At 38.9% G+C, this 23,480-nt stretch overlaps 1 protein-coding gene across 1 annotated transcript in view; it reads left to right on the top strand.

Moving 5' to 3' along the window:
- Positions 1 to 23,480, top strand: part of LOC135994156 (uncharacterized) — a 90,652-nt gene that overhangs the window by 8,137 nt on the left and 59,035 nt on the right. Inside the window, exons 7-20 of the mRNA XM_065644491.1 lie at positions 5,301 to 5,404; positions 6,945 to 7,110; positions 8,506 to 8,688; positions 11,111 to 11,263; positions 12,515 to 12,659; positions 15,584 to 15,742; positions 16,462 to 16,580; positions 17,651 to 17,932; positions 18,960 to 19,115; positions 19,571 to 19,755; positions 20,536 to 20,718; positions 21,481 to 21,566; positions 21,752 to 21,921; positions 23,133 to 23,292. Coding sequence (XP_065500563.1) covers positions 5,301 to 5,404; positions 6,945 to 7,110; positions 8,506 to 8,688; positions 11,111 to 11,263; positions 12,515 to 12,659; positions 15,584 to 15,742; positions 16,462 to 16,580; positions 17,651 to 17,932; positions 18,960 to 19,115; positions 19,571 to 19,755; positions 20,536 to 20,718; positions 21,481 to 21,566; positions 21,752 to 21,921; positions 23,133 to 23,292 — 2,251 coding nt within the window. The remainder of the gene's footprint in view (positions 1 to 5,300; positions 5,405 to 6,944; positions 7,111 to 8,505; positions 8,689 to 11,110; positions 11,264 to 12,514; positions 12,660 to 15,583; positions 15,743 to 16,461; positions 16,581 to 17,650; positions 17,933 to 18,959; positions 19,116 to 19,570; positions 19,756 to 20,535; positions 20,719 to 21,480; positions 21,567 to 21,751; positions 21,922 to 23,132; positions 23,293 to 23,480) is intronic.

Here is a 23,480-nt window from a genome sequence, read left to right as displayed (position 1 = left end):
AGAGGTACAGGTAATGCTAACAAAAAGCTTCAGACCTAGCCTAGGAGAAGGCACTTCACCTTCCTTTGTGCAGGTTAAGTCCCATGTCAAAGAACAAAAGCTCTGCCTGTCTCATCCCTGGGGACACACACAGATACTGGGAGACGGACTACAGGCTTTGTGGGGATGGAGAAGAGTGCACTGCTGGATTACAGCTCTGCAGGCCAGCCTGCTTAGAAATTAATATACTGTATATATTCACCTTTTTCTTAGCTTTAGCTAAGATGAGCACATAGCTCTTTAGCTATTAGCTTTAGCTATTAATGAGCACAAGTAGATGTTTGTGTAATGTGATGTGAGACTTTAGGGAAAGGCACAGGGTGAAGAGGGATCCTGGTCACAACAACTGAAGCGGGCAACCTCAGTCAGCTGTGATAAATTACAACCCCAGCAGTTACTCTCGGCCTATTAAATGGTGATCACAGCGTGACTTGGTATCACAGCCTGACAAAGACCTCAGAGGAGGCAGCAGGTGGCCTTTCTGGGTGGTGGTATATGGGATAGGTTTCTCTCTCCGAGTTGTAAGCAAGTCTGTCAGCTTTTTTAGCTGCATACTAGGGAGACTGGGGCAATAGATTGCTAACAGAGCCATGAACTTAGTTCTTGCTAAGGTAGAATGAAAGCAGCCTCTTTGGGTACGATAATGCTTAATTCGATGTGGCTGTCATTGTAACAGCAGTATGTATTGCAGTTTAGGAACAGACTAGAGGACTACATATGGCTTGGAAAATGTTGAAAAAATAAATTACTGCAGTAGACCTCAGAAACTTTCTCTAAATCCTGCCTTCTTTTCAACACTCGTAATTCAGTGTCTGAAAGAATGGTAGACGATTTTTCCCAGTAACAGTGGGATGTCACTTCTGTCTCCAAAGAGGCCCACTGTCTTCATGTGTGGGAAATTTGTTTTGTAAATTAGTGAGATTAGCACAAGTGGCTGCTGTCTGTGCCACTGCCTAAAAAAGAGGTGAATTATTCATCATATGTTTGTCCCAGCACAGGGTTCGACTGCCTGTCAGCCATTTTCACTGTTTCAGGGTGTTCCTTCTGTGTAACAAGGCGTTTCAAAGGGGATCTTTATTATCCCTCATTCTAACTGATAAAATGTCCTTTTGGGCCAGGGAAGAAGTTATGGGAATGCCCACAGCGTTGCTTGGGAGACAGCTCTGCTGTTACGCATGTATAGCTTGTTTGTCCCCTTATTGTTTGACTCTGAATGAGGCGAGATTATGCATTTCTTTCAGGACACAAAACCAAGAACAAATGCAAGGGAAAATCCCTAACTCCAGGGAAAATAGTGAAGGGATGAGAAAATGGGGGTGGAGACTGTGTCATTTCCAAGGAAGCAAAGTTGTTGTTTAATTTTTTAATGCTATTATGAGACAAGATTGAATTTCAATGTGGATGCAGAGTGGCTAATGGACCGTCAAGTGAACAAGCTGCACACTGACAAAGAATGGTCAGAGGGATGGGGAGAGGGGACCCTCGCTTGAGAGAAGCTTGAAGGAACCTGTCACACAGCTGCTGCTGGGGCTGCGCTGACATTTTTCGGCTGGGGTTTGATGCTGGATTGGTAGCTCTGCTCAATGTGGCTGTGCAGTGTGAGCAAGAGTATGTCAGATTCACGCTGCCCAAGCTCTGTATCCCAGCCTCACCCAAAAAAGTTTACCTTTAAGGCACGGTCTCACCATTTGTTTTTCTCATAAGGCATTCTAATTGCTAGTTATTACCTAGTTGGGTGTGAGAAGTTGCATGTTTCTAACTTGTGGGTTTAGGGAATATGACAGAGTATTTCCCAGGTAAGGAAGATGTTCTGATAATCAAGATGAGTTAAGGTACTTTTTGAAATTCGACTGTTCTTTTTCTGTGCAACTACAGTAATAACCTCACCAGGAACAGAAGTCTTTGCTTTGAATTGGAAAGCCTTAGAAGACAGTGTTGGGAACAGTCTGTTAGGTCTCTTAAACCTGGTCTATGACCAGGCACAATTACATCCTTCTTGAAATTGAGAGTGAAATTAGGTTAACTGGCAAGGTAAGAAACCAAATAAAAAAGAACTGATGAGGATCAGAAGGAAGGGAAGTTATGCCATGACAGGGGGAGAATGACCATAGCTGTTCAACCAGTAGACTTCAGGGAGAAGAGTATGTCACCTCCATCTGATTTCACGCTTGGTCATCAATTCAAGGAGATTACTTGTTCTTTAACCTATGTAATAGTTCAAAAAAGAAATCAGACAGCTGAAAACCAGAAGTTACATACAGAAGAAACAGCCGTGTAATTGCAAAGGGATGTACTAAATTGACTGGAGAGATGGCCTCACACTTCCATTGAGAACACAAATTAGTAGGCAAAACCAAAGATGTTCATTGAACGCATTTTCAAAGTGACCTCCCTTGTGATTACCTGGGCTTACACTTGGCAGCAAATAGGGTGTCAAGCTCTCAAAAGGTGTTTGTATGTATCATAAATAGAAACACTTTCATTGGGAAGCATTTTACTACTTTACCTTCCGATCTAAACTTTACTATGTTTATCATTTCAGAGGATTTTTTTTTTCGATTAAATAGAGCTATACTAAGTTTGCAGATGGAAGGGAGGGAGGGAGGGAGGAAAGAAGGAAGGAAAAGCCAGCTCCTATGTATTAGAAGAACAGCATAAAAGCCAGGCTTCCTAATGTTTCATTTAGGGGTGGGAATGAGGGCCAAACTTGCATGTAGTTTGTTATTACAATATTACAAACAGAGGAATCTACAACAAGGTTCTTGTTTATTTGACATCTCTATTTCAAGACAACCTACCTTAAAAGATAACAACAGCCCACCTGACCAGACACTTCATTCTGCAGCTTTATTTTTAGGAAGTAAAAATAGCCGTTTCTCTGCAAAAGTTTGCACTGAGTTATTAGATGGGAGCTTGTCTAGTCAGCAAGTGTGAAGTAGAATGAAGTCAGTCTTACAGTCTAAAATTATATCACCTGGAAATATATCTGTCTGGAAGTTTTCTCTTGAGCTGTGCTGTGGCCCTAGCTGATGAGGCACCTGAGCTTGGCAGCAGCTGCACACGCAGCTCCTGGGATGGCACCTGTGAGGCTCCCCAGCTCCCCACTCATGCTCCCCATAGTGGATTTGCATGTGTAAAATGCACATAAAGCCTGTGTTTTACAAATGCTTTTGAAGAACTTTATTAAATACAGTTCTCTGAATATTTTGTAGACCGTGAAATGTAATGTGTTTCACTGGCTCCATAGCATTTGGGGTTTGGTAATGTCTTTTTAAAATAGACTTTAAAGGTAATGATGGGACAGGATTGGATGAAATGGAGTGTGTATCTAACTCAGTTTTAGCTATGGAATTAAAAGCTATTGGAATTAATGTCAAGGCAGACCTTCATGTAGGAGGATAAATTTCAATTTGATGAAATTAATACACTGTTGCTAAAAAGAAAAGTCCCAAAAGAACAAAAATGCAAACAATGTTTGTATTGGATCTGACAAATTATTCCCTCAGCTTATCAAACAACATGGTAAGAAATTATCCCATCTTACTGAAAGACAGCTGCTTTTTCCTGAAAATGCCTAGGCGGTCTTAAATTAAAATCAAATTCTGGTACTGGATTATTCCAGTTTTTCATTGCTTTTGGAAGCAGCTCCTGGAAGAAAGGTCAGTATGTCAAAGTAGGTCTCTCCCCAGACATTTGGAAATGTGGCTTAGTGGAATTGACTCTGTTTGTATCGTTTTTAGACGAAGAAAAATGTTTTCTTTGGAACCAGAGCAGTAGTCCTATGTCTAAGCCTTTCACATCTCAAGTGAATGAAGAACTGAAGTGAATCTGTGTGACATGGACTGTGATTAGAACTTGTACGTTATAAAGTTAGGTTGAAATGAACATACAAGATACTATATTTAACATTCTGCTAATTTTTTCAAGTAATGAGACCTCTCTCCCTTCTTGAACTTTGGATTAGGTCTCAGAGGAACACAGTCACATGCTATTTAGTATTTAAAGTGCTATTTTCCAAAAAGCTTCTACTGAGGCCAAAATAACATGTATAGTGTCTGTGCAGATAAAAATAATCTGAAAAAAGGAGAAAAGATTGTCCTTCCTCAGATGACGATAGGCTGGGTAGGTAATACAGAGCCTGGTTTGGGTCAGGATGACACTGCAAGGTTCGTACTCCGTTAAAAATAGAAAGGCTTCTGTCATCTTCATAATGTGTTCAGTTCAATTCAATATTTGACTGATTTCATTTCCAGGATCACATTTTAGAAAATAAAAATTATTGCTGGTAATGGTAATACACATCCAAAATACCTCAAGACAGCGGTTTCTGAAAAATATTTGTTTCAGCTGATAGGAAACTCATACTGCCATGTAAGTTAAGTGAGGAGTGGGAGTGGTAGCTACTTAACAGAAAAGTGTGGGTCAGCTCTGAGTTGCTCTTAATTGCTTTCAGCCATGCACATGCAAATAAATGATTAAACAGAGCTATTCATCTTCAACTGTACAGCTAGATTGAAATACTTTTTTTTAAATGAAGTGACCCTGAAGTAGGTTTTTCAGTTTTGCCTCCAAAAGCAAGGAGCAGCTTGTGAATCAAGGGCTAGAATTTATTTATACTAAAAAGTGTGTGTGGTAATGTGTTGCAGGTAAAATAGCTGCCATATGTTGTAGCAATTCAGCTTAGCCAGGGAGAACAGCTCTTCTGCCACCACACTTCTAACTGATCCACGCTGCCTGCAGAGGCAAGAGCAGTTACCACAGTGAGAGCACCAGAGATACTCGAGCAACACTTTTAAGTGTTGTCCAAACATCAGTTAAATTATCTTTCTCATAAACTTGAGACTAATGTAAAGTTAGCTTGACTATTGTTTCATTTTGTGTTAAGGCTATGTCAGCAGTTCTGGTCGTAAATCAGGATCTTGCTGTGCATAACTCAGAGAAGATTATGGCCTTCTCTTCTGGATTGTAACCACAGTGCTGCATTTTGGTTGATTATTCATTCGCATGCTAGTGGTGCGCGTAGTGGTCGCTGAGCACTGTGACTTGAGGGACTGACTGACATCCTAAGTGAAAGCCCTTCTCCTTTTGTGTTTGCAGCCTGAAGAGAAAAGCAAGGGAGGGAAGGAAGAAAGGAGGTTTTACTCTCAGGTTACGTTGTAATTCAATGGCAATGCTGTTGTAACCCAAAAAGTCTCTTGTTGTACTCTGTTCTCTAAAACTGTACAACTGTAATATTACATTTGTGTTATGCTCTCTTACAGACTGCAGACCTTTTCATGACTCTCGTGTTTGAGCTTCGACATCTTTCCCTTGAAGCCTTAAAAGCATTATGGCAAAGATCTTCATTTAAATGCAGAGACAACTGGTAAGGCCCCTTTAGTAATTGCATTAAAGATACATATAGAGAGAGGAAATAAATGTTTTGTAAATATTTAAAACAGATTCATGTTTTAAATCCATGCTCAAATGTTGGATTTAAATTTGGAGCACTTTAAAGGAAGAATGTGTATTGCAGATCTTGTTTATGTGAGAGAAGGATGATGTTCTCTCCTTACTGAACGTTGTGTACAACACAGACTTTCCTGTCCCGTGCCTATTCCCACAGACAGACTTCCTGCTTCAGGAACAATGTGAACAGGAAACTTGGGTCATGGCTTAGATGGAAAGCAGCACTGCTAGTTTTAAGCATCTGCTGCCATTTGTTATGGAAAATCTTACTGGGATCTGTACCTTCATGCCCCTAGTAGGCATGGGGGAGAGGAGATAAATATTGGGCTGGGAGTACAGACGTGGCGGAGCCACATCTTTCAGCAGCAGCCTGATCTCAGGATGGTTTATACCGATCACTGAACTGCAGCTTTAAAGACTAAGGCCCCCACTCCTCTGCAGTCTGGAATAGTTCTGATCCAATGGTTTGAGACTTTCAGAAATACTAATCCAGTATTATTAAAATCAATGAGATTTTTTTTCTCCCTCCGAAAGCAATATTCTGAAAAGTGTAAAAAAGAAACAAGTTTTTTACTTGATTTCAGTACAAAATGTCATCAGCCTGTTTGGAATTAATTTAATGCCAGTTTTTATGTTTGTAACAGCATCTTAAACTTTACCTCATGCAAAAAGGCCAAATTTTGTTTTGGCTTATGTTTGTTCTCATCTTTTGACAAATATTCATCCCAATATTCTTAAATATTAGAAAGTAATCTAAACTATGCTGCCTCTTTCTATATTAATTTTAGAGTAATTTTACTCAGGACAAGGTTATTAACTTTAGGAACCAAAAGACATCCCATGCAGGCTAATCTCTTACTCTGATGCAAGTGCTTTAACCCAGTTTAATTTAACTGCTTCCTAGTCAATGCAAAAGTGTCCCTCCACCAGTATAGGAGGTAGGTACGAAATATTTACAGAGGGACTCTTAAGAGCTGAAATGTGTATTTTCTATCATGCTAGTGTAACCTTTCCACTTAGATGAAGTCTTAAAAAACACAGGAAGTATTATAAAAGCTAGTCAATTAAGTTTTAATATTTTCATATGTTATTGGCGAAATGAAAGAGAAAACCCACCTTAATAAAAAGTCAGTGCTTTAAGGTACCTCAGTCTTTAGAAGTCAAACTTGGGATCTATTTTGGCTTCATTTTCAGAGAAAGCAGCTGAATATTTTCTTAGAAGCCTGGTTACATACAGTTCTTTTCAACACCAATACCCTTCATCACATCTTGGCTGAGGCGTATTTCCCTAAGGTCACTAAACCAAAGGATAATATTGATTTCTATGGAATCTGGCATTTGCTAAGCCAGTGGGCTTTTATTTACTTTGAAAGAAGCCCAACCTCAATGCGTTTGTTATTTGATTCTTGAATATTCTGGTAATTTTAGATTTTCTGTACTTCTTTCTTGTGTTACAGGGAGCCACTAATAGATGCTCTCCCATCTTGTGCTACAGAGGCATGTGTTGTCCTAATGAAAGAAATTATAGCTTCTGGAGAAGTCGAGGAAGACAAAGTGGAATATTTCTTCTGGTCATTTTCATTCATTCCTAAACCCACCTTGGGCATGATCGAATCTCTTGCTGTGAGTGGATGTGGTTTTTTCTTTTTTAGTTTATTATCAGTCTAACTGGCTCATAATTTTTGTATTTTACAGTAATAGTCTTTTTCACAGATTTATACAAAACTATGTCTGTCCAGGTAATTCCGTTGGTGAACTACTGGCTATTTTAATCTTGATCCAAAAAGAGGATGCAGTCATGTTTGATCTGTGGAGCTTAATTTGCATTTATAGCCTAGAGACTTTTAAAAAAACCAAAGTGTGAACTACCCTGTGGATGCCAGAGACTGGCTTGGGCTCATTAGCTTTGAGGTTCAAGGTCAGGTCAGTGTGAGGAGGATGATGCCGTTGCAGCTACTCCCTATTTTGGATAGAGAGCTTTATTGTCCAGTTTGGTCTGTTACAAGCTTTGTACTTAGTACCTGGAGACATTTCAGTCCTTTGTATCTGCAGCTTTTCACATTTTTCCATAACTAAGTTAATTGTATGTGGTGTAATACTGGCTCCATTTTATAGTCTATTTTTCCTTTAAAGATCTATTGCTCTGCTGGGTTTGTTCGGTGTCATCTGTCATGCTCATGGAGTCTGAAGTTGGACCTGTTGTGTTGGTTTGTGAATCTGTAGTGTTCTGGGCGGTAGAAGCATAGATAGTCTTGTATTGTAAATAAGCCAATAAGAATATTTTAAAAAATTAAGTAAAACGTTATGCATGCTTGGCTTGTGTGGTGATGAACCACTGGCCAGCCATGGAGAATCTTGCGGAGTATATCACAGCCTGCTGTGATACATACAGGTTCCAACCAGGATTACAAAGCCAGCTCTCAGTGTTAGCAGGCTTTCCACACCATCTGCATGAAATTATTCATCTTGAGTTCGTTTGGGCTTTGCAAACATCAGTTGAAGTGGTGGGTCTTTCAACAGTAACAGGCTTGCTTCAGAGAATACAGAAGCTTGGGATTTGCAGGTTTATGGGACAGAAAAACTAATTTTCAATCTAAAAATGGGTAAACTGCCCGTGATGGACTGAGCTGTCAGTTCTTAGTGATAAATAGTGAGGTAAGACTTAGAGAAACTTTGTACTTTTACTATTTTGAGTGTCCTGGAAAATAGTTTAGATTTGTTTTCACACTCCTTCCTAAGCATGCAGGGCATGATTTCTGGTAGAAAGAACTGAGGTCTATAACTCATTGACACTAATGTAGTCCGTGTGTTTACATGTGAAGGTGGAAGAATTCTCTACTATACAGGCTTGTCCTTTTTTGTTTGTTTAAATCCTTTAAGGGCTGCTTGAAAATATGCATTGTTGAGATTGAATTTTAGCATGTAAATATTTGGATACGTTTATTTTTTATGGCGTGTTACAGTAACCATAAGAAAGACTTTTCTGAAACACCCTGTTCTTTTTGTGCCTGTTTACAGACTTTGCTGAAGTCACCGGGAACAAGCCAGAGCTGCTTCTTAGGCGTAACCGCTCTCCTACATAGGTTTTGTTCAGCTCATGACTCCTGTGATGGTTTACCTGCTGTGCAGAGTGTGATGAGGACTCTTGGGAAATTTCTGGGAGGGAACTGTACCGTGCAAAATTCAGAACAACTCCGTGAGGTATCAGTCATATAGAAGCGTATGATACAGTGCTCTACTTTTCTATTCCCTTTATCATCTAGAATTTGTTTGATGAAAACGGCATTCAGTGGATTTCCAGAAAGCCATGGATACAAGCTTTGTGAATGAATATTCTTTGGTAGGGTGGGCAGATAAAGTTTTGTAATCCAACAAGTACAACCGATCAGCATGGGTGTTCTTGTGTTTAAATAAGGAAAATTCTTGCGTCTTCTGATGAAGCAAACTTCATACTGTTGAACAGCAGGAAGAACACCCATCACTCCCCTGTAAAATGGCACCTTGATGAAAGTTTCTATTCCTTTGTTGACTCAAATTCAGGTACAATTAGTGTTAGCTGGGTTATTGCTGGCTCATAAGTTCTACTGAGACACAGTGTTACTGGCTGTAAGTCAGTCATTATGTGGGAAACTAATAGGAGAGGAAAATCATTCTTAGTTGCTGTGTGTGATCTTGAGTTAGGACTAGCTCCTGTCGTAGTTCTGGGGCTTTTTATCTTTAATTGACATTTGCTGCTGAAGAAATATCTTTATATCTTCTGTTTGATGATCTACTTAAACAATCAGTCCTTCCTTATCATGCTTAGAAAATAGAGATACCGGTGACAATGTATCAGATAGCAGTAAGAGCCCAAGAGCTCAGTTTATCTCATCTGTTTCTGTCTGTTTAATTTCCAGTGTGCAAGCTAAACATGCAGGATTTGTATTTTTCTTCATACAGTGTGAGCAGTTTGTTCACTTTCCTGTTAGCCATAGAATCGTAGTTTCCGTGTATATTTTCAGTTTCTTACTATGTGCTGTATGAAATTACCTAGTTTATTTTGGTAGAATTGGGATTTTCATGGTTTGAGGATACATTACTCTCATTAGAAAAAATTGGAATAGGTGATATATCTTTTAAAATCTGTGCTCTCCCTCAGAAAGAGGCATCACTGTATGGGTAAGTGGTCTCATGTCGCAGAGGTGCTTCACTGGTCTCTGCCGAGCTCTTAGAAATATTTCGGATCTAAACATCCATTTAAGTTCCCCCAAAATGGTTGTGGAATGGGATTCTCAAGAGAAGCTTTGATTTCATTGTTGCCAACTGATTGTCGGTGGGATTCGTGTGGTCACCCGAGCATCTTCTCTCTCCCGGATTCCTGCGACACCCCTCGCTGCCTGCCTGGCAAGAAGAGTGCCACATGGGTGGTTCCAAGCTGGGGCTGTGCTGCTGGACTGGATGCCTGTACATGCCAGTTCGTTAGCAGTTGACCAAATGAAGCAAATGTCTGTTCAGTTTATACTGCAATCTTTCTCTGTGGGGAAGGGCACTAATTTCTCAGTTCTATTGTGGTGGGTTAACCCCAGTAGGCAGCTAAGCACCACACAGCCACTCACTTATTCCCCCTGCACTGGGGTGGGTGAGAGAGTTGGAAGGGCAAAACCAAGAACCTCTAAACCAAGAAGCTCTAAACCATTGGTTGAGATAAAGACAGTTTAGTAAGTGAGGGGAAAAAAAACCCAATAAACCACAAAACCCACCAAAAAAAAACCCCAAAGTGATGCAAAAGCAATCACTCACCACCAGTAGAGTGATGCCGAGCCAGTTCCTGAGCAGTGGATACCTTGGAACAACCCCTACTCCCTCCACACACACAGCTGTATTGCTGAGAACGATGCCATACAGTTTGGAATATTTCTTTGGTAAATTCAGGTGAGCAGCTGTGGCTGTGTCCCCTCAGCCTCTTACCCACACCCAGCCTCCTTGCAGGGCAGACAGAGCGCGAAACAGAGAAGGACTTGACACTGCGCAAGCACTGCTCAGCAATAGCTGAAACTTTGATGTGTTATCAACAGTATTTTGCTCCCTGATCTAAAACACAGCACCATACAGGCTGCTATGAATAAAATTAACTCCATCCCAGCCAAAATCAGTACACCAACCCATCAAGTGTGCTGGCTTCAATGTAGTTGTTTCTAGGGGACTGTTCAGTAAAAGGAAAGTCAGGCACCATATTGCATTGAAGAGCCCGGGCTCTGAGCTTTAATACAGAGCTTGTTGTTAAAAGTTCAGTTTTTTGGGTTCTGAAGTTGCACGTTTCCTGTATGTTTAGTGAAGAAAACAGGTAACATTATAGCAGCTGTTGACAAATTATGATTTTAAGTTAGTTATTGTGTCCAGAACTCTGTGTTGAATCAGAAGTCAAAGCATCTGTGATCAAAAGGGACAAAATATCAAAGTACTTGAAAAACTTGTACTGTACACCAAATCCATGACTACTTCTTTTCTATTGCAATGCAGTTTTTTTGATCAGTGATCATTTTAAACAGAGAATTTTGCACAGAAAGTGTTACTGCATTAAAATGTCATGTACAGCTGACAACATGAGAAGAACTTTTTATTCTACCTTGCTTTGTATTTACAGATGCAACTAGTGTTAAAAGCCATTGGAAATGCAGGATTGGCAGCAGCTTCACTAACTCCTGTTCTCAGCTTGTGTGCTTCCCTGCAAAATAATCCGATTGAAATCCGTCTAGCTGCTATTCAGGCCTTCAGGCGCATTCCCTGTTCTGTCAGGGTAAGTGATTTATTGCCAGCAAGTGACTGATGGCTTCCTGGTGCTGTCCCAGAGTTTTTGCTTTCTGGAATAGTTACAGAACATGCAAGCGTAAGGAACAAGTGTAAATGTGTTGTCCAGCAGAGCTCCTCTGCTTTTGGAGAGGTTGGTAAGACCACCCTGATGAACAGACCCGTCATATGCTTTGCTATAGCTGAGGTAACACATCCAGTGACTGAGGAAATGTTTATGACTTCTTAGAAAGTTACTTCAGCTGGGTAGCTTATGTCTGTGTGGGTTATGGCTGCAAACCCATAATACTGGGTTTTTCCTATAGTCTGTTCCACTGTTCCGTTATCTGAATTGCTAAGTGTTATATGAGAAGCTTTTTGTGATGGGCAATACGCTGTCATAGTTAGAACATTTTGTTAGTGGTTTAATAGAAGAAGATGCAAAACTTGTTTATCTCAAATAACTTGATACTAAAAAGAATGGCAAACCCAGGAGTGCTGGCATGGGCAAAGCAGGCAGTCCTGCTCCAGAGAACAAGAGGCTTCACATGGACCTGCACTTGGAGAAACACTTTCCATGGGTTTTTAAAAATCGCAGCATGGATTGGCATAATCTGCTTGTTTTGTAGTTATGAAGCTTGATGGTGCTCCTTAGACCTGTTGAATTTATGAAGTCTATAGGTTGTCATTTGTTTGATACCGGGGAAATATTGAACAGAATAAATTTGTTACAGTCCTACCCTTTGACTGAGAGCAGAGGTAGTGATCCTAGCCTATTAACAAAGATGCAGCCATTATCATCTGTATTAGCTGTGCCACATTTGTGAAATATAATTGAACAACTCTCCCCTGTGGTGGAAAAAAAACATTAACAGTAGTGCTAGCAAGTGAGGCTCTGTGTTGCAGACAGTCCTGTATAAATTAGTTGGTACAGGATTCAGGTCATAATGACCATTTGTTCTGGAAACTTGTGGATAAGGTAGTATAGTGGATATGTACATACATTTTATTATAGTATAGATGAGGTTCTTAGGGACACGGTTTAGCGTCGGTGTTAGGTTCATGGTTGGACTAGATGATCTTCAGGGTCTTTTCCAACCAAAATGCTTCTGTGAGTCTATGACTTTGTAGGTATAAAGCAAGAGCTATCTCTTTCAGAAAGAAAAACCCAACTGTACCTGAAAGTGCATACGTGAGGTGTTTTAGGGGAGTAAATCACAGTCCTTTTCTTTTTGGTTCTCTTCTTATCTTTTTCTCTTAGAATGCTATATTAGTTCAGCTGTATCAAGCAACCAGCGAAGATGTGGAAATAAGGATTGCTGCTTATTATATAGCAATGAAATGTCCACATGAAGAATTATTTAAACAAGTACAAAAGACTTTGCGGAAAGAAACTTCCAGTCAAGGTCAGCCAAGCAGCTACTGAAGTCCTACACCTTCCTAAATAATACTTCAATGTAACATTTTCTTTACAGGTGTAATGGTAACAATCTATGTAAATTTGTATTTAACCTTAATAGTTTGTAGTTTATTTTTAAAAGATTGTTTTTGTCATTGTTACATATTGGATTTGTGATACTGTTATTTTAGCAATAGTCAGTAAAGAGTGACTCTTCCTAGAATTAGTTCCCTCTGTTGGCAACATTTCATTACCGGAATGCTCTTGAGAAAGAGATGCATGAAACACCTTTGATGTTTAGTGCCTTAGAAATACAAATGGATAACTGCAAATTACATTTTGTTAAGTTGAGAAAGAAGTAAGTGACAGAAAGAAAATTGCAAGCTGTAGGTATAAAGTAAACTATTTCTTGATTATCTTTTTAATGCTCCTAAATTCCACATTTACTATTCATTTACTTGATGTAATACAAATATTTATTATAAGGACTTGCTACCATGGTCTTTCTTTGGTACTGTCCTTTTTTTGCAGTTATTTTACATGGGGTTTGATATGGTTTTAATATTGATCACAGTATTGTAAAGATAGTGTCAGATGGAAACTAAGCAGATCAGAAGACTGCAAAGAAAGGGCTGATGGTTTTCATGTAGATAATTTAAGATACCTGGGAACTTTAAGATTTCCTGCAGTTAGCATCAAGGCTTAGCGGGAGGTGCTTCATCTCTGCTAGAGGCAGTTCTTTGGGTCAACTGAAAGTCCTCTAAGGATCACAGTTTGAGAAATGTGGATAAAATGACATCAAGAAACCATTTATAACACACAGAAAAAGCAAACTGTGGGAACTGGGACATGTGGTATTAGGAATGCTGTGAAAAGGACTTTGTGAAGGGTGTTTATCATATATCCAAATGTATAATGGCTGGCCAACAGTGTAGCAGGCATTTGGGGAAATGGTTAGCATAAGTATAATGTTTTAATTACTGATGGTTTGTTCTGGTTTATGCTTCCTACTTCTGTGGTTCCATGATCAATTATTGTCTGATCTGACCCAGATTACTGGCATGAGACTGAATTGAGAACTGATGCCACATAGAAAATCTTCTATATGATGTTTAAAAATAGTCATTTTGTTTAAGTAGCTTATCTGAAGGAGAAGCTCTTTGGCCTTGTATGAAATGAAACTGTAGGTTCTACAAAAGTACAGAATTCTGTCAGCTCTTTATTACACACAGATGTTTAAACTGATCCCATATTTTGGGTGAAGGAGGCATTTTTCTAAATGGTTTCACCACATTCAACACAGAATAGCTCTAGACTAATCTTTTAAATCTTTTAAATCTGTCACGGAGGGGCCAACATGAAAGGGGTGTCGGTGGGGCTGTTGGAGGCAGATGAAAGCGGCTCTGTTTGCACGCTGGGGTGTCTGGATCCCGGCCAGCTCCCAACTTGAAGCCGTGTATCCATTTGATCAGGATGTCATGTCTGGACTAGCAAACCCTGCAGCGATTCTGAGTTCGGGCTCAGCATTGTGTTCACCTGCTGATGTGGCTTGTGGTTTGGAGGGGACTTGTTCCCTCTTAAGGGTTCAGACAGAGAGAAATTGTGTCAGCCTGCAAAATACTGTCAAGGTGTATGTTTCCTATGGTTCCATGTGGAAAAAAAAGTTGTCTGATTTCATGAAGGAGCTCTGCAAGTCTGTCCAAAATGTTGTTTTAAACAATCTAATGCAATACTCATTAGTTTTGTTTATTTCCTTCATTTGGTTCATGTAACACCTAAATATAATAATTAATTAATAGGCTTTAGAGTAACAAGTGCTTTTGAAGGCATAGAGCACGTTAGTTTTTTGTTGCCACATTCAGAAAAAGCAATATGAAAAAAAGTTGTATTGTGAAAAATGCAGTTATATCAGAATTCAGTGTCTGTGCGTTGAACTAGCACTGAGCCTAATATCTTTTATCTTCAGGAGAAAAAAAGCCTCTATTTAAGAACCATGGAATATGTTTGCCCCCCACAACGCAGCTCATACATGGCCAAACCACGAATCAGTACAGTGTCATGCATGGTGGTTTTTTGTTTGTTTGTTGGTTTGGTTTGTTTTAAATGCTTTTGGAAATGTTGTACATTGCACAGTATAGAAAGATTCTTTGTATTGGAATTATTTGTTTCCTATATATAAAGAAACTTTATTGTCTGTTTTCTCTTATAAGTCTATGAATGTTGTTTCTAGTGTTCATGCAGGGTATCTGATTAATAGGTGTCCCTATATTTACATTTGTTTAATGCTTGCCTTTAAAAGGCTTTGCTCCTGCTTATAGTTTTGAACTGTTAAGATTTTCATGTGCTTGCTGTCTATCCAAGACTTCTTTTTTTTAATGTTTCAGTATACTGGGTCAGTGATTTTACAAGAACAAAGTAAGTGATGCTGCCAAAGTTAAAGTTTAAAACCATCTTTGAAATAATTCTGTTGCATCTGTTCTTTGAAGAAGGAACAGAAACAGTCCAATATTATTTGAGCTGCACAGCCTGCCTCCAACAGCTGTATTAGAGCTGTATGGGGGTTTTTTTTGCAGCATTCCTTTGAATTTATTATAGTATAGAGGATCCTTTGCAAACAGTAAATATGTAGGTTAACCTTAACTCCTTGTCTGCCTAGGTTAACTGAGAGGCATTAAATGAAACTAAGAAATGAATGACCCCTCGCATACCATATTGGAAAGAATAAGACAGTATTTAAACAAGTTGACTGTGGTAAAGATAGGTGCATCAGACTGATTTTAGTGATGCCGAAAATGAATCAATTCTGTTGTGGTAAGGGGAATGGTTTAGGATTAATTCTGGTAGAAATAAATAGAAAGATTCTCTGTATCAATTTTAAAAACTATTTTAATTTTTCTCTAATTTCCAAATGCTTTATTTGTTTAATTTAAGTGGGCTCCTTTGTCTGGAGTCATCTCTCTCAGCTCCTGGAGACGGATGATCCACTGAAGGAGCATCTTCGAGATTCTATTCCTGATGAAATCCTTAGCAGAGATTTCGACCGGGAAACATGGAAATACTCCTCATATTCTGATGTCACATTCCGCTCTGGTATGTGGAGTTTTAGAACTTAATGCTTTGTAGCATATGGATTATTAAAATCTCACATGGATTTTCTGGTCCTTTACATCTTGCTCCAGAGAATTTTTATGATTTATTAGTACCCAGATATGCAAATGTAGGCTTAATTCTGCTCTAACCTTAATTGGAGTATATCAAATGTAATTCCAGCAAGCCAGATACCATGCAACTTTGCCTTTTGTGAGACAGGAGAATAAGAACCAATTAAGTTTTTAGATTATTTTTGTGAGCTTTAACTTTTGATTCCTTCCTTAGTGAGCATCCTTTGCAGCAATGAGGGATTGGGATGTATTTTTTTCCTTCCGATAGATGTGCTTTCTTTGGTGTAAGAAAAGATTCAGACTAATTCCTTCCTGTTTTACTATCTGCTCATGATTTGTTTTTAGCAAAAATGCTAGATAATATTCTTCAGAGTAACATTTTGATTTTCTGTCCATCTCTTCCAGTGCAATTGTGTACAATATATATTGTAAATGCTCTTCTTTCAGTGTTAGTCAGATAATAGGCTTTCAGTAATGTCTATTTAAGTCTTTGCTATACTAAAAAGTAAATAATTTCACCTGTTGACTTAATGCTTTATTCACCATCTTCTTAACAAGCAGAGTTGCAGTTTCCCAAAGAATGATGAGACAAAGTGTACGAGAACAGCTGATCTCCACATGACAGACTTCTGATATTTTCTGTTGCAGCTGGTGCAGGTGCAAATATGGAAGCCTCAGTGGTCTTTTCTCCTGCGTCTTTTCTGCCACGATCGGTCATGACAAATTTGACTGTTCACCTTATGGGGCAGGCTATAAACCTACTAGAGGCAAGTTTATGTTTTGTTGGTTTGGTTTTTTTTATCCCCCTCCTCAATCCTTGGGATATTGCAGTTAAAAGAAATATTTTCTGTTTTCCCATTACAGTTCTTTTAGCAAGGTAGGCTTTTCACTGCTATGGCAAAGTTGTCTCAGACTGGTGACTCCTTTGTGTAATGGACTTAGTCATAATAAACCCACTTTCACTCTGATAGTACCATACACTAGCCCAGTGACTTATATTCAGCTCTTTTTGTTGATTCAAATGAAAGATAAAAGTCACTGCTTTCTGAGAGGCTGGTCTAGCTCCTGTTTAGGATAGTAAGATTCCTTCAGTTGACTTACCATAGAAAATTGGCTTGGGTACACCATTCCTTTAATACAAGAGATGGTCATATATACCTAACAAAAGTCACTATTATAGTCCCATTGGGCATCCAGTGCTTGGAATATTTGAATGGTCTGCCTGCAACCTCATCATCTTTAATTGTGCCTCTACTGTGCCTCCAAGAGAAAGCAATGTTTGGCATATGGACTCTATTGGAGGTAAAATGTGTGTGTGAAAGAAAGAATTTAATGTAGCCTTCAGATCTCAAGTTTAAGCTTGCAGGGGAACAAATTTTTTTTTTCAGTGTCAAATACCCTGGGTTTATATGTGTTAGTAATACTATTTTAGTCAAACTTCCAAACAGAATCTTATTTCAGGAGCATTATTGATTTCCAACCAAAATACTGTTGTTAACATGCTAAAGTAGCAGTAGCTCAAACTGTCCCATCATGTTGTAAATGAACCAGTACCTGAATAAAAAAGGATATTTTTATCTTGTGCTGAGCTTCACATTATCAATAAACTAAAGAGTTTCTACTGAAAAGATCTAATACTGAAATATCCAGTATTGGATACTGCATGAGGCAGGATACTAAACTTTGTAGACCACTGTGATCTTGCATGGCAAATCTCTCCTTGTACAAAAGCCTAAAGGTTGCGTCTGGATGTATTTTTTTTATTTCTGCCTATAGAACCAGACATGGCTTATACATCTCAGTGTCAGGCTTTTCAATGCCGTGTGCTTTCCCCTAGGTTGGTATACGATTTGAGAATGCTGAAGCCCTCGTGCAGAAGATTTTTGGGCAGAAGTCTGCTACTTTCAGTGACAATTTTTTTCCCAACACTAATGAAAGAAACCACAAGTCAGAAAACCCCGTGGAAACAACAGGAAAAGTCAAGCAGAAGAAGCTGACTTGGAAGCGATACAGCCCCGCTGATCAGCTTGTGACTGCGTCTGGCAAGCCAAAGTTGAGAAAAGCTAACCAGAGCTGTCCTGGTAGAAAGTACAGTAAGATGAGTGAGCTAGTCAAAAAGGTAACTGGCTCTGTAGATCTTGGAAGAGTTAATGACATTCCCCTTAAACTTAGGGCCCATCTTGACAGGACAACTGCTCTGTAGTACTGTGACTCGGGTGCATAAAGCGTATGTAACTCCTTCCACTCACTTGCAGAGAACTTAACAGCTGCATAAAGTGCAAAGCAATGAAGAGCCTGATCTTCAGCTTTTCACATTGTTTTATTGTCTCAGGACAATGGCGCTCAGCCAGGGGAGTATGTTGCCAGTGTTTTGGGCTTCCTCTCATTATTTTGAACTCTTATCCTCTTTATACTGATGCCGTATTGTCTATTGACTTCTGCGGCACTGTAAACAGCTGCTTGATGTTAAGTTCCTGAGTCATGCTGTTTGCAATCTGACTTCCCAGTTCCATGTCAGATTTTACATTGACCTTTTGTGTGTTTACCCATGTTTGGAGAGAGCTATGTTCTATGTATATAACAGGAAAGCTTTGGGAATTGACTTCAGGTGTTGATGTATTATCTGTAAAACTTGAGGACCATGATTTATTTAGTTTGTCTTAGACCATCTCTCTTCTTGGGACTTATCGTCTCAGAGTTAGTTTTTACAGTCTAAGCTCATGTTCATGTTGTGTTGCTGTTGCATTGATTCATAAAGAGGGAAAACATAAATTTTTTACTTCTTAGCAGTTTACTTAGCAATCATGGCACCCATAATGTTGTATTAATTGAGACAGTATTTTTCAAAGCTTCATCTGTTGGTGGGTATGTATTGCAATACTTCTCTTTTTGCCCAGTCATCTAAGGACTAGACATTATCTGTGTTCCTAGTGACAGTCAGTTGGTGTGGTATGGAGCTGAAGTTGAGCTGGAAAGAGCAAGTGCTAATCCAGGGTCTTAAGTGATCTTGAAATATTTATAAAAGGGAGCCTAATGTCTGTTTACTAGTAACAGTGCCTACACTGAGGAATTGTTTATTATGAGTTAGAAAGGAAATTAATATAAACATAATTATCTTTCTGATTTATTTCTTTATCACATGTCAGTTCACTGAGAGAATGGTAAGAAAGGAGGTGCTGAAATGTGAGCTAAGCGTGAAAATCTTTGGAAATGAACTTAGCTTCTTGGATTGTGAAGATTTAAGAAAACAAATGAAACATTATTCTTTAAATCTGGCTGAGTTGGCTGTCAGACTTCTGAAGGTAAAAGCAACCATTTTTTCTACTTGAAAGTAAATGCCTTGAGAAATTATTTTCTGACAGATACATAAAAGGTAAAAAATATTACTTAGTGTTTCTCTAAATTGAACTCTAAAAGACACTAGTATATATTGGGTTTAAACAACATTCAATACATTAGGCAAGGACTTGTTCTGTTGTCTGCCGATTGTTATCTCTTTATTTTCTCATTCAAATCCATCCATGCTTAAATGAAAACTAATTCTTTAACTGGGGTAGGACTAGTGTCTAACTTACACCCAGGTCACATGCAGGCTTTGGGCTGCTTTCTACCTTATTTCCCAAATCAGCTTCGTTAAAAACGCTTTCTCAGCAGACAAATGAGATGGATAGTTAAATCTGGAAAAATAATCAAATGCTGACTTTTATTATGGAAAATAAAATTCCATTTTTTCTTTGTTTGGGATTTTTCACCATAGGGGCAAGAGGTCCAGTTTAATAAAAGGCTGAGTTTGGCCACTGAAGAACTGCAGTTTCCAGCAATTTCAGGCTTTCCTGTTCAGCTGGCAGTCAATGCCTCAGCAGCAATCAACATAAAAATCAAAGGGAATGCAGATTTCAAACAACAGTCAGATTTTTTTCTAAATGGGTATATCAAGCCAAGGTAATAACTGCTGCAAATGCGTCACTTTCACATATTCCTCGTGTTCAAGTAGCAATTCCTGATGTGAAAGTTTTGTGCGAGTGCCCGTTGTAATCAATTAGGAGATTCCTGAAGAATTCAAGCAGTCATCAGTGCTACATTGCTCAATGGTCACTATGCTATACGGACAACACTGGTTTCCTATCCTGCCTGTCTGATTTTGAACTCTATTGCTGTGCTTCTCCAGTACTGATTTAAGCTGTAATAAACTTCCCAAATGCTTGCATGCAGATGATCTTTTGAATGCTTTACCTGTTACGGGGATGGCATCTTAGATTTTTCTCAGCATCAGACGTGCAGTTACAGGTTTATGGATCTACAAACCAGCGGATGATTTAACTTTGTATTTCCTTACCTGGCTATTGTAGCTTTCTATACATACTGAATACATTTACTGAACTTCATAAGTACTGTATAGACAGATAAACTTACACCATGATACTCAATCCTGATTGCTTTCCCTTTCCAGATGTTTCATGCTGAAGTCTGGGTTCAAATCCCTTACTTACGAGATATAGCAAAACTATACTTGTATTAGAAAGTGTATGTCTGCGTACATATACATGTTCAGTTATTTCCTGAAACAAATTAGTTGTCATGATTCTAGTGTTAGAATACAATGTGTTACATCATCAAACACTATGTATTTATTGAAGAGGATAAGCAGCCTGTGGTTTAAATTAAGTGCTTTAAAAAGAAAGTGCTTTTCATACAAGAATATATGTCTGAATCTTTCAACAGTGCATTTGTCCAGCTTTCTGTCCAAATGGGAACTGTGGGGACTCTGGGGCATGCCGGCCTAAGATGGTTAACGGGAATGAGGACATCTACTAGTCTTGATGGAGGAATCCAGGTAAAAAAAGGGAAAGAGCTCAAAATTTTCTTGAACACTCCAGAAGAATCTATGGAGATAATCAATTTCAGGTAAGATTAAGCAAGGACATCTTCCTAAAATAGTAACTGTGGTAACTTTCTTGAATCAGAACTTAACTGGCTGACTCATTAAGAGCAGAAATATATTTTGTCAGAAAACAACTTGTTTCAGTCTGACTTATAGTCCAAATCTGCCATTCACAAGAAAAGGAAGGGGAGATTATTCTGTGCATTTTACATTGTTTTACCATAAAAACATACATTCAAATCAAAGCCTTATGATAAAAGGCGTAAATGAATTTTTCAAACTCCCCTGTATACAAACCTGCATTGTGCTGTATTTGAACAAAAGCCTGACTGTAGAGTTGATTAGATATTGCATTACCTCTCGTTCTCATCAAGTTCAGAGAACATGATTCTTGTACAAATAGTTTAGTGAAGTTCTGCAAGAACCGCAAGACTAGAATGAAACTTATATCCATACATAGCCGAAGGGGAAAAAAAATACGTAGAAGCCAGGAAGTGAGTGGAGTTGCAATAAGCTGACCATACCAAGTTGCTCAGAGCAGAGAAATCTAATACTAACTGTGAAGAACTGCAGAAGAATACCAAGATAATGACAGATTAAACATGGAAACTGTGGAGAAAAATCCATGCGAATTAGTGGAAATGTAGACTGACCTTAGCAGAACTTAATCTTTCTTGTTTTTTCCATGTGGGAGAAGATGGCATGTAACTGAAAATTTTGTTTAAATATTGCTGTAACGTTAGCATAATTGTTTTTAAGTGACTGTTTGAAATTCTTGGTTGTAGCTCTAAACTCTACTTCACAACGGTGGATGAGACAGAAGATGTTTTCCAAAACCATGCAGAAACCAGATCTTGCACTAGGGAGGAAGGTGAGTCTAGCTATTATGTTTGTTTTAGAAAGGTTGATCATTCTGAAGTGTCCACATCAGATCATTTTATTCAGGAAAATATCTTTTTTACGTATTAGTTCTAAAAAGCCTTCAGTGCAATGTTCATTTGCCTGTTTTCTCTGTTTGTCATTGTAACTGAATGTTCAACCGTTGTCCTTCACCAGTGTCTCAGGTTGTTGGCTGGCAGCTGTGTTCTGAAATGTCATATCCTGACCCAGCCAGTGGTTTCGTTTTCCCACTTACTGGACCTTTGAGAGTGGCTGTCACATTAACTAAGCAAGACAGAGGCCTGCAGCAGTATGTTCTGGAAGCTGCATATCACTATATTCCTCAGGTACCCTTATGGCACGCTTTACTTTGGCTTTAGTTTTAGTTTATTGTGCTGATGAAAGGATGGTATATCTCAGTACTGTATATTCAACCTAACTGACTTTCAAGATCTACATTATTATTATTACTATTCACATTATAGTGGGAAAATATGGTGAAAACAAATTCCTGATGCTGATAGTAGGTACATACTACTTCTGTATAGAAAACAGCACACACAAATATTAAGTCATTTGGTTAGATAAGAGTGATAGAGCTGGAAGTAAAGACCAGGGTTTTTTAATTGGTACCCAGTGCTAAACAACCCAGCCTCACTTTGATGACTTGTTTCTCTTTGTGACAAAAAACTTCAACCCCCTAATCATTAATTTACATTAAACATCTAGTTTAAAAGTAGAAGTTAGGCTCCAGTGAATCCACTGCAGAAGGCTGTCAGTTGTTTTAATATGTTCGTTTGGGCAAACTTGGGGAAGGAATGATTTTCAGCTTCTCCAGGGGACAGTAAGAATTTATGGCTTTTTCTAAAATGATAATATAGGTGTTTAATGCGGGCAGTGGCTGGAGTCTTATCTTCCATCACAGCCCAAGTGCGCTGCTGGGCTTGAGCTAATGCTTTTTACCAGGAGACAGTTTGGGCTTTGGCTGTACTTACACACTGCTTTGTATCTCTAAGTGAGATAAAGGCACTAAGCAGAGTAGCTTCCCCATCATGATTTTATTTTTCTGACTTTAATAAAAGCAGGAAATGGAACAGGCACTTTTCTCTGCCAGAGAATCTGACGTCTCTAGGCAGGGCAAGGCCAAAACTCTCAACTAAGGCACCCCCTGCAGGGCCATGGTGCTGTGTGCCGTATCCCCCTGCCAAATCCAGGTCACTTAGGCTTGAGCTGTAGAGCTTTAATTTTTAACTGCAAGTGTGGTCTGATTTTCCATAAAATTTGGCAGGATTCCGCATAATTTCAAGAGAAGGTGAGTATGCTGTGAAATTCAAGGTGTTCAGACACCATTTCCTGAGATGAGCACTGGGTAGGGAGTGGAAAATACAGCCTGGGAAAAACAGAAATTTCTTCCTAAAAGTCTTGAAAAGCAGATAAGTGAAAAATTATTGTAGCGGCTAAGGTGGCTACGGTCATGGGCTGTAACTCAGTGTGATAGATGGTTTTGTAAATGCTGTGCCAATTGCAAATGGGGTTATCCTTTCTACCTTTCTTTCAGGAGGATTCATGGATCCCAAATGAAGCTGTCTTTCACTTCTTCATTGGGACTCCGAAGTCAGACTTGAAAAGGGATCTTGGTGTTGACCTAAATTTTAGTGTCCCACAGAAGAAATTCAGAATCCAATTTATACAACCTAAGAAAAAAATCGAGATTGATGGTGGGTTTTTCAACCAATTGATTAATGCCAGTTAGGGGAACTTTATTAGAATTAACACAGAAACATCAATATGTTTCAGTTGGTAATCTAATGCTAACACTACGTTACTGTGCGGTAGCCATTCAGTTTGTGTCTTTAGGTAACACCCATTCCCAGTGGGTTTTGCATCCTGGTTAAGGCTATTTTTG

The sequence above is a fragment of the Caloenas nicobarica genome, chromosome 14 (genome assembly GCF_036013445.1).
Source record: "Caloenas nicobarica isolate bCalNic1 chromosome 14, bCalNic1.hap1, whole genome shotgun sequence".
In the NCBI taxonomy this organism is placed as follows: domain Eukaryota; kingdom Metazoa; phylum Chordata; class Aves; order Columbiformes; family Columbidae; genus Caloenas; species Caloenas nicobarica.
Note: the sequence above shows the minus strand (reverse complement) of the source record. Positions and strands in the feature narration are given on the sequence as shown.